General features: G+C 43.4%; 1 protein-coding gene across 9 annotated transcripts in view; it reads right to left on the bottom strand.

Annotated features, from left to right (window-relative positions):
- Nucleotides 1–176: 176 nt before the first annotated feature.
- The window catches only part of LOC118367029 (dedicator of cytokinesis protein 9-like), a 120,656-nt gene continuing 109,756 nt past the window's right edge, over nucleotides 177–11,076 (bottom strand). For 6 of the 9 annotated variants that reach the window (XM_035749987.2, XM_035749985.2, XM_035749980.2 and 3 more), the window contains exons 38-53: nucleotides 10,326–10,465; nucleotides 9,332–9,447; nucleotides 8,897–9,034; nucleotides 8,607–8,789; nucleotides 8,323–8,436; nucleotides 7,970–8,185; nucleotides 7,684–7,741; nucleotides 6,467–6,573; nucleotides 5,662–5,784; nucleotides 5,419–5,532; nucleotides 3,734–3,880; nucleotides 3,405–3,615; nucleotides 2,398–2,588; nucleotides 2,122–2,222; nucleotides 1,861–1,999; nucleotides 177–1,468 (exon numbers count right to left, since the gene is read on the bottom strand). In XM_035749987.2, coding sequence (XP_035605880.1) covers nucleotides 1,343–1,468; nucleotides 1,861–1,999; nucleotides 2,122–2,222; nucleotides 2,398–2,588; nucleotides 3,405–3,615; nucleotides 3,734–3,880; nucleotides 5,419–5,532; nucleotides 5,662–5,784; nucleotides 6,467–6,573; nucleotides 7,684–7,741; nucleotides 7,970–8,185; nucleotides 8,323–8,436; nucleotides 8,607–8,789; nucleotides 8,897–9,034; nucleotides 9,332–9,447; nucleotides 10,326–10,465 — 2,224 coding nt within the window. In that variant the 3' untranslated portion in view covers nucleotides 177–1,342. Of the gene's footprint in view, nucleotides 1,469–1,860; nucleotides 2,000–2,121; nucleotides 2,223–2,397; nucleotides 2,589–3,404; nucleotides 3,616–3,733; nucleotides 3,881–5,418; nucleotides 5,533–5,661; nucleotides 5,785–6,466; nucleotides 6,574–7,683; nucleotides 7,742–7,969; nucleotides 8,186–8,322; nucleotides 8,437–8,606; nucleotides 8,790–8,896; nucleotides 9,035–9,331; nucleotides 9,448–9,905; nucleotides 9,950–10,325; nucleotides 10,466–11,076 lie in introns of all 9 variants that reach the window. The other 3 variants (XM_052493773.1, XM_052493772.1, XM_052493774.1) reach the window with 1 other exon arrangement.

The raw sequence follows: 11,076 nt of genomic DNA, 5'->3' as shown, positions 1-11,076 counted from the left end.
GGTTTTATCTTGTGCGAGAACACCAGAGGCAGGAAGGTGAGAGTGAGTCAATACTTCGAATTAGCTAATAATTAGATAATACTGTATCATACAAAACAACGTTACAGTCAATAAACTACTAGACTACTTCCATTGATGTTGTTGTGAGAAAGGTTCATAAGGAAATCAAGTAGAAGTGCAGAGAAATAAGGGCATTTTATTTAAAAGAAAAGCATTAGGGAACATTTCTGTATACAGCAGAACAGTGACTTTCTGTTAAATAAAAATAAAAAACCCAATGCTTCCCAAATATAAAAATGATTTCATTAACATTTGAATGAACACTAAAATGGTCAAAGCTTCATATAAACTACCACAGTAGGCCTCGTCTCTGGATCCACACCTCATTGCTTTGGCAAGAAGGACAAACATCTTTACAGTGTATTGAACCCAACACAGCAAGACACCTTGCAAAAGACAAATATTGCACTCCTTTTTTATATACAAGAATTAACAGCTTGGAATATACTTATATGCAATGGCTGTAAAAAAAAAAATAATAATAAAAAAATCCCATTCTAAGACATTTCAGTGATTAAGGTTGAACACTAATGTTTTCATAGGAGGCTCTTTTTCCATTAAGTTGCAGCTTTGTAAAAACATAACGAGTCCTCATGTACAGAGAGATGAATGCCAATGTATGCAGCAAATATAGTTTGCCAAGACATCAATATGAGATTTACCAAAGTGGAATAATGTACATACAATATCACCTGAAGAGTTCAGAGCAGAAGACAAATGATCAAAGCAAAAAGATGAAAATGAGACGACAGGAGGCTGATGGGGAGCTAGTGACATCACATGCACATTTGTGTTGCTTTAAGGATCCCTACAGGAACGTCTCCACAGGAAACACTACCAGTGATGTCATATACAATATATATCATGGAACCCCAGCACTACACACAGACAGGAACCCCAGTCAGACTCACACGCAGGGTGGAGGATACACCAGTCCCCCCCCTCATTCTGTATGTCTGCTCCACAGATAGACAACCCTACCATCCCCCCCACCTCCCTCTGTTCATGTGGAACTCCTTTAGTTCAGTCGTTCCTCATGGATCAATGTCCCTGGTCCCATACTCCACAGAGTGGCTGTACTGTATACGATAGTGAAAACAGAAAACGACATGGTCCTTTGTCCTGGCCCACGGGACAAGCCAAAGGAGGGGTGAGTGAAGGTTAAAAGAACATTAGTAGGAGAGCAGTGAAGCAGGAATGGGAGCTCATGGCAGCACTGGCACACTGGTTGGCGCGTGCATGCGGAGCGTTGAGGTCAGGAGTGAGCCAATCCCAGTGGATCTCACACCACAGAGGAGGAGTTGGGCATGCCCGCGATGGTGGCACCGCTGGGGGTACCGCTGATGGCATTGAAGATGTGCAGCGAGTCTGGAAGAACGCTCTTCATGCCATCCTCCACTGGACTGATCTGGAAGGCAGGAAAAGGGAGCGAGGGAGAGAGTTCAAGGTGATGCTAAATGATAAATGGTCTATTTCAGACAATTTCATTAGAATTAAATCAATCACACATAATGAAGTCCATGCCAAATATGTTTTACCATCCAATCTGCTCATGTCAGCACAAAAGAAAAACAGAGGGAAAAGGGGGATATCAAAGATCAGATATTAGACTATGAAATTCTAATGCCTTATAATAACAGTTACGTTCATAACAATCCGCAAACTAAACTGTTTCACCAGCATCGCAATCAGAACAAATGCAACAGATTCTTCCAAAATGTACAAATCATTAACAATGACTGATGCACAAACAATATTGTGTCCCAATGTTTGTTATGCTAGCAGGTAGATCCTCCTTACTGGCTCGTGCATGATGGCGGACAGCTCTCTGGCCAGGTCTCTGTAGTTGGCCTTCATCTCGTCATGGTACTCCTGCTGGTCCTCTTTGATTAGCCGCTCGTTGATGCCCAGACCATGGCCACACGCCTCCACAAACTGCCTGCTCCACAACAGGCCAGTGTCATACAAAATACATAGTGTATGTAATTCATGGTCTTCTGTAACTACTTAGTGGATAGATATGTTGTGCGGCATGGGAATGTGTATTCTCTAAGAACTCACCTAAAGACTTCTTTAAGTTGTTTGACCTTGTTGTCAGGATACTTCTTGGTGCTGGCATCATCCAGGAAAGCTCTGGCATATGCGAGGGGACCAGCATTTACCTAAAAGGAGAGAAGAAGAACATTTATTTCAGATTGGAAAGTTGAGGGATGTCTTTGTCATATAGAAGAGGTGACTGGGTAAAAAATGAGGAAGTTGTGTTTCTGTGCTCTGTGAGGACAGGGGATGTGGTTAGTGAGGACAGGAATTGTGGTTTATGAGGGCATAGGCCTGCACCTGGACACTGATGCTGCCCTGTAGTTTGAGCTGCAGGCGAATCATGTCCACATCACTGGTGGAAACCAGCTGTCTCAGCTCGGCCACCTTCTTGCTCATCTCGTCTATAGCCACCTCTATAGGGTTCAGGTCTGTGTGATGCTGGTACATCACCGCAATACGCTTCTTCACATAGGGGAAACAGTGTGTTGCTATGAGAGAAAGAGAGAAAATGGATGTGAACATGGTTGCTCAACCTATTAGGTGCGTAAAACATCCTCACCTACACATACGTTTATTAGGGGTTCAGACAGATATGTGTCCTAAGCGGTTTGATGGCGTGAGACTTGCCCATTCACTCACTAAAGACCTTTGAGGCAAGGCAGCCTTATCAGATAATGAAGATACAAGATGAAGTTTGTACATTGGAGTGTTTTACACTGTACAACAATAAAAACACAACCAATTAAGATGAAGAAATATTATTAACAAAGAGCTGACATACTCAGAACCTAATCAGATATTTCCATTATTGCACAGGACACTTCATACAGCAATATTATACCAGGTAGAGACACAGGTACATGCCGGATGCTAGCAAAGGTTTCTATGGGTATAAGGTACTTGTCAAAGTAAATACTAAAGATACTACGACATATTTAACATCAATACTCCTCTGTGACTGGAACTGTGTTGACCAATGTGTTTTATTACGGTTGTCTGCTCAGCAGCATGATCCCATGGACTACACATATCTGTAGATTACCTGGATAACCTCCCCTTTCCCAGCTACACGCAGGGAGTGTTCTCAGCAGTTATGCACGGATCACGTTTGAGCGATAAGGAATGCGTCTGATATTTGCGTCGCATTACTTTCCGTGAGAGTCCTCTATAGGTTTGTCTCACTGTGTAAGCAATAGGAAAATCTTTTACAAATCTGCACGTCCACGAACATACATTTGGAATAAGATGTCGATCTCAGTGTCCCTTCATTAGCCTTAACGGTCTAGATGAAGTGGAACACCTACTGGTCAGGATGGTCCTGCGTTTGCACTGCTCCTCCACCCCACCCTGCTTCTTCCCCGACACGGTGAAGGGCATCTCGAAGACAAAGCGCCGGATGTTGTGGCTCTTCTCAAAGTCGGTCTTCCTGTCCACCAGCTCCTTCTCTTCCAGGAACGGGGTGACATGGGTCACCTGGATGTAGGCATACTTCGAGTCGAGATCTTTAGGGTTGATCTGGATAGGACACATAACACAAAAGACCAATCAGAACACATAACATAAATGACCAATAAGAGGAATGACCAATCACAACTCCAGGGTCAAATACCAAGAGTAAAGATTTGACACTTACCCTCCCAGAGTCCTGAATGATCTTAACATTCTCTGGGCCAAACTTGTCAGAGTAGAGCTTGAGTAGCCGCTGAGATATCTCTGACAGTGGGGTGAATTTGGGTTCTTTGTAGATGTACTCTTTACCATCTTCATCCTCAAAGAATCCCTAGGAGGAAGCCAAAAACACACACTATGGTTACAGTACTAGAGAAAAGGAAACCAACGAAAACCCAAATGTCAAGGTGTTCATGTAACAACGACGTCAAAAGCAGTATGAAGACTTAAAAACAAGAGTATAAAAGACAAATGAGCAAGGCACTACGCCGTGTCGACTAATTGTCTGTGGAAATGGGATGAGTGAAGGCAACAATTTCATATCCCGACCCTAAGAGCAAGAAATATTCCCAAAATACATATCCCTGGATCTGTGTCGCAGTCAGAGCACAGAAACAAACAACAAAACTAATCTAGGATCAGTGCTACTGGACAAATAAAAGGACGGACGCAGGGGTTTGGATTTCACTCCAAAGGGTGCACAGTATTTATACCCAAAAAACAAATAATACAAAACTCCCTCAGCACTGTAGCTGAATGGGGAAGTAGCTATCACCTGGATGAATGGATACAGAGACAAAACATGGAATCTTCCCATTGAACCTTGAATAATATGCTTGTTGTCAGGGCAACACTAAGCCAGAGAGTAGTAGAGGGTCGAGATGGATAAGCTAGGCGGCGGTTAATACCACTGACTGCACTAACAGGGGCACATCACAAGCCTTAAGCTCTAATGCAGAGTGCCAACCACGTTATTCACTTTCTCATTCATTTACCTCAGCCTCAGAGTCAGTAAACTGGTACTGCTACGGAGTTGTAGGTAGAGCAACAGAAAAAAAAAAAAAAAAATCATAGTTATTCCAACACTACCCAGACTACAACTATAGCATGTAAGTGTTCACACTATAACACCACATACAGAAGTAACACCGAGGAACATGGTTCTATGAAGGTTATCCACGCCAACAAAGCAAACTGTCAAAAGCAACAACTGCAAAACACAAGAGTTAACACAGTGAAAGATGAGGAAGAACCAGGTGTAAGAAGACTTAGAAAATAACATTGGAAAATGGAAGCTAAGAAGACAGTCTATTACTCCATTGAATCAGCAACATGCAATGCTGTTGCAACAACCAAACACAAAAGAAGTTGGCGGAAGGTTAGTGAGTTAATGTAACTGCTAAGAGCTTTAAGCAGCACACTTTGTCTGAAAGAAATGGCATGGATTACAGCAACAGCACACCACACACAGATTTGGGCTGTTCAGGAGCAGATCCTACTGCAGAACTTACCGCTGCCTTTAAAGAGGATAAGAAGCAGGGGGGAAAAAAGTATTAGAATAGATAATAAAAGGCCACGTGACGTGGTCATGCTTTTATCAATCAAAACGCTTCCAGCAGCTCCCATGCTCAAATCAAGATTATTTTTTGGGGGGGATAAAGGGCACTTATTCATTTATTTAGCCATTTGCACCTTGAATTTGAATTAATCTTAAGCAATACATTGAAAATATAAGTCGTTCAAAATCTAAATACCTGCATACTGTAATTGGAAGAGCAAAGCAATAGTAAAGTGAAACAATTTGTGTGATCTCCATTGCATTGTTCTGTGATACAACAGCCCACGGTCAGATTTCAATCGCTAGCTCACCTGACCAAAGAAAGCCACTCTGAAATATGTGCCCAGCAACCTCTTGCCCGTGTGCATGACCTCTGTCACTTTGCTGTAGGCACGATGGAGCGTGTCGTACAGGTGAGCCAGTTTCTGTGGAATTGAGAAACACACCGATAAGAACCAGCATATTTGAATCAATGTCTGGGCCTTTATCCTTCACTGTTGAGCCCCGTGACCTTGAGAGTGGAAGCAACAGAGGGTGCAGGTCTGCTGCTGTACCTCAAAGTCCCTACGCTTCTCATAGATGGGGATGATGAGCTTGTAGACGTCTGAGATGAGCTCATAGCGCTCGGCCTTCCACAGGCCATCAGCACACTCCTCCAACAGCTCCATCAGTACATCCTGTTTTGGAGAAAGGATGAGAGAAAACAACACTTTTCATATGGTGTCCACACAAAAGGTGATCTGGCTACAGACAACACGAGGGCTTCATTTCTAAGCTTTATGAACATTTAGAAAGCTTTATGAAGGTTAGTGCAAAGAGAAAGTACTAGAAGCCTATTGTCCTTGATGCAACAACCTAAACGGTTGTATAACTCCAATGACATCCTGTATAACGAGGATGTGGTGAACAGGATACGAAAATGGGATTTAAATGCACATTTGTTCCGCATCAACTCTAAATGGCTATTGGACGGCTATCATATGCCACACTGATAAGCTACACTGTGCCTTATTAGAGAACAGAGAGGATTTATTTGTAATAAATTCAAGCGTATCATTAGATGTGGAATTGGTTGCATGTTGTTCCGTAAGTACTTTTGTTTTGCATGTTGTTTGATAGTGAGGAGCAGAGCTGATTCACAGATAACATCTCTACAAGATAACTAGGCAGCTATCTCCAGGAAAGTGCAAACTCCAAAATTTAGCAGCAAGTGTGCTGGAAATGATCCAAGGATATAAACTGATCATTAAAAAAAAGATAAGAATTGTGAATGCCCCGCCCAAAAAAGGACATTCAAACGAGCACCAGAACTCATGTCTTGACCTGGCAGCAGAGAGCAGCGGGCTGCTAGTCTCTCACCTCGTTGAAGTGGACATCCTGCATGCCCACATCCTCCATCATGGACACCTCTTCATCAATGTTGGGAGTGACCACCCGGAAGGCTGAGCAACCCTGCTTGAACATGCCTACGGACGTTAAGGAGATGGGACCATCATCAATAAACCAAATAGACAGACTTTTTCTTCTTTCTGAGGTGTTTTATACAGGTTATAAACTAAGGGCGAAATATAGCTTCATTCAGAACATTATCTGGTGTACTAACAGGCAAAAGGTCAAACTTTGTTGTCAGGGAAACAGATAATTGCTCTCTTATACAGTGTGCTATGAGTGGACCTGCTTTCACAGAGCTGATTATCCCTTTGGTGTTAAGAGGCTGTGTGTGAAACACAGACCGACAGATTATAGTGATAATGACAAAATATGTGGCTGTATGTATCAATCATCTCAGAGAAAAAGTGCTGATTTATGATCAGTTTTGCCTTTTAGATCACATTGAATACGGACAGGGAGGACCTGATCCGAGATCAGCACTCCAACTCTGAGCCGCTTGATACATACTAGGTCTGGGAATCGTCAGGGACCTCACAAATTTTTACCAGGATTAAATGTCAGGAATTTTGAAAAACGTATTTTAAATGTATTCGGCTAAGGTGTCTGTAAACTTCCGACTTCAACTGTATATGTATTGCGATTCGACAGCGCCATTTTATTGCGATTTGATGTTCCAAACATACTCCTCACCATATGTCTGCTGCAGTGGGACAGAGAGAGACATGAGAAAACGAGTTTTGATCAGTCATAGAAATAAAAGTGCTGAAAACAAACTGTCTCCCTATTTAAAAAGAAGATGGAGAAAAGGCTATGAAGGAGTTTTGGTGCAGGTACAGCCAACTAATGCAGAAATAACATTGCGATATTGTCAAAACAACACCCTATATCGTCAAAAATAAGATCCCTGTGTGTCACTGTATCGGTTTTCTTCCCCATCACTAATACATACGGCCCCTGATCGTATCGGAACGTAGAAAGAATGACAAATTACATGTACACTAATCACAGTATAGTATTGGACTACTGACTAATAACAAACTAATGACTATCCAATAATTTCATTAAAATCACAATGCGCTGACCATTCATGAACCCCTTGTGAAGTTCTCCTGCCTTGAAAAGAGACAACGGCACCATTGAAAGACAATCATCAGCAACATCTCTACTGCTGACGGAAAACGCACCTTTTCTCCGGAGATACTCGGCCACCAGTGCCGCCACGTGCACATAACACATGGCTGCCTGTGAACAACAGAGAACATCCCAGATGGATCAGTATGTTTTACCAGCCACCCACATGACTTGAATTCAACATATAACATCATCATACTGTGCATACTGTGTATAGAGAGATTCTACCATAATCCATTCCTTAAATAACTACACATATCAAAATAACACCCATCCCTCTGGCATTGACTTGTACTCATATTTTTAGGCCCAAATTCTGACCCGTAGCCTGGTACAGACCTCGGACAGGTCTCCATTCTTCACATGGATGCGGGCCATGCTGTCCAGCCAAGTCTTGCGGAGTTCGGGCGTGCTGGCGTAGGACTTGGCAAGGCTATACTGCAGGTCCACCAGCATCTCCGGGTCTCTCTCATGTTCCTTCATCTGAGCTGTGGCCATCAAGACCGTCCGGATCCGCTTGGTCAGGTCCTTCACATCTGACGGGAAAGCGGTGTTCTACACAGGATAATACAGCAGATTATTCAAGTGGTCCAGCCTTGGCTGTAATATATTTCATATAATATGTTCATTAAAGACCAAGCAATACTGATGACATGCAGTTTGAATGAGAAGTGTCCCCATCGGGATCTGACCTTGATGGTCTTGTCACTGTTGGCACAGTTGTTGATGATAGACAAGGACTGTTGGAAGCGGGTTCCTCCGATACCGATGACGTCAGCGATCAGCTGACTGACGGCGATCACCACCTGGGCGTGAGGGCAGGAAACGCACACATCAATACAAAACTACTACCATAACCATCAACCAAGCCACTCTTTAGGAAAGCTCCATAGAGCGTGCTGCTACATAGAGATCTTCTGAGGAGACAAATGTATCAGCATGTAGAAGGGTAACCCTCTCTCTCTCTCTCTCTCACTTGTAGGTGAGTGCGGACGAAGGACTTGCGCCCGGTGTAGTCAAAGTTACTCTTCATGAGGAAGTAGAGGAGGTGGGCGGCGTCGCTGCGGATGGAGCTCAGCTTCGAGTTGCAGCACTTCAGGATCTCGTAGCAGAACGAAGCACACATGTCCGCACGACCCTCGAAGAAGGTGCAGGGGAACTGGAAACAAGACACGCACAGTGATGATTAGATACTCGGCACATTTAAGACAGGGAGAGAAAAACACTTCACTACTGCGAAGTATTGAGGACCACTGGCCTCCTTACTTTGTAGATGAAGGTGCGCAGCGAGGTGAAGACCTGCTTGAGGGCCGTCTCTGATTGGTTGATCTGCAGGAAGCAGAGGTGCACCTGGAACACCTTCTTCATGAGCGGGTTGTGGCCATGGTCCGAACAGAGTTGGGTCTGAGGACATAAAAGTACAGACAGTTGTCTTCAAAAGCCCGGGGACTGGCAGTAAGACAACATCAAGTAAGAAGTGGGGAAAAAGGTGACAGATCCAATCCAATGGAAAACAAGACATAACAAATGCATGTACTGTACATAAGCAGGATTGTGTTCTTGTCAGTGATTGGTAAGCCAAAACTGAAGAGGGAGTTTCAACTTTTAGATAACATAATCACATGAGTAAGGCATTGAGATGACTTTTACATGTTGAGGACCGCTTATTATCACCAACAGAAACCACAGCTAGGAGTGTACCTTGAATCCCATGATGAAGATGCTGAGAGTGTCCAGCACGGTGAGGCAGACCTCCGTGGCGATGTTAGCTTCCAGGACCGATTGGTTCACCACGTCAGCATCCGAGTGGCTATAGGCTGCAGGGTACACACACACACACACACACACACACTGCTGGAGCACTTTCAAATCACCCCTAAATTCTTGTGCTCTGACGGAGTCTCAAATTGCACCCTATTCCCCATTTAGTACACTACTTTTAAACAGGACCCATAGGGCTCTGGTATAGGGACTAGGGTGCAATTTGCGATGCAATCAGAGATGAGTCATTAGTCATCATTAGTATCAAGGTTAAAAAAACTTCAGGAGGAGGAAATAATATTCCGTGGAGTTGAAAACAAAATGCATTTTACTTGTGATTTTTCAGAGGTTTGAATACAAAGAAATGAGTTAAGGGAACAGAAATTAACAGGATAGAGGGATCAGAGGGTTTAAAACGCCTCATTCTCAGCTAAAATGGCATGCTCTTAATTTAACCAGATGAACAGAGCTAATAGTCTGAAAGCTGCCTGTCGTTGACCTGATACATTCTTACCATGGTCTACAGATATTCCAAGAACACTTGAAATCTTTCTTACACTGAAAACACAAAGAAATCCACTTCATTAAAAGGGAATCATGTAACAGACACCCTATACTATAGAGTTGAATCTCTTTTGCTTTCCTGTGAAGTCAGTATAACGTTACACAGTGACCGTGGCCCGATGAAAACCATCCCTTCAACCCAAGGGTTCATGTACTCTCTAGGGTAAAACCCCTAACTTGTATTCACTCAAAACCACAACATCCATGGACGTCTCTAGAACGGCTGACTTTGGACTTGGGTTTGGCACACATGATTCTAATGAAGAGGATGATGATGATGATGATGATGATGATGATGATGAGATGACTGACTACAGAGGGAGGAGCAGAGGGGCCTTTGGTTTAGAGGTGGGTGTTTGGGGGCACTTACTGTGGTTAAAAGTGTATGAGTTATCCAGGCTGCTGAGTTGCTGTAAGCGGGCATGCATCATTCCCGCCCTGTTACGGGACACAGGCAGAGTCTGAGACTTCCGCTCATGTGCTGCTACGAGTCCCACCCCTTCCTGGTTCCTGATGAGGAAACAGGACACTGTTAGACGAGTGGCTCACTACCAGCAGGACCAGGGTTAGTCAAGCAGGTTAGACTGGATATTACATACCTAACTATTCTATTGATTTAAAAAATGGTAGGATATAATGTATAGCCTGGTAACCAGATCAGTTTAAGACTCCTTTGTGTTCGTCTTCATCATGAACTGTCTCCCAGGCTAGAAATAGGGTTAAAGAGATAATCAAGCGCACCTCTAGGACATGAACAAATGTCTGCTTTAGGTATATTTGGAGCATCTTGGAGCGAATTTAACACACTGCTACTCTTCCCATTTGTGATCATCTATACAGTCCTGATTCAGTGTTGAGAAGTAAAATCATAGCTGTGAGGCGATTCAGAGAAGGGTGTTTCTCATGCGATGGGTCAGACAATGCCAGATCAGCATGACAGCAGTTAGTAGCAGCAGAAGCCAGCGCATGCACATGACAGTGACAGACACTATATACGGTGACGCTTATGTCAGGATAGAGTAATGAGGTGCTATTACATGCTCAATCAGTTGTGTGCTGTTATAAGATGGCCAATCAGAAAAGAGAGAAGACAACATGCTTTTAGTATAGGAGAGTTAATT

This window comes from Oncorhynchus keta, chromosome 34, assembly GCF_023373465.1.
Source record: "Oncorhynchus keta strain PuntledgeMale-10-30-2019 chromosome 34, Oket_V2, whole genome shotgun sequence".
NCBI classification, from domain to species: domain Eukaryota; kingdom Metazoa; phylum Chordata; class Actinopteri; order Salmoniformes; family Salmonidae; genus Oncorhynchus; species Oncorhynchus keta.
This window is presented reverse-complemented; position numbering and strand designations above follow the sequence as displayed.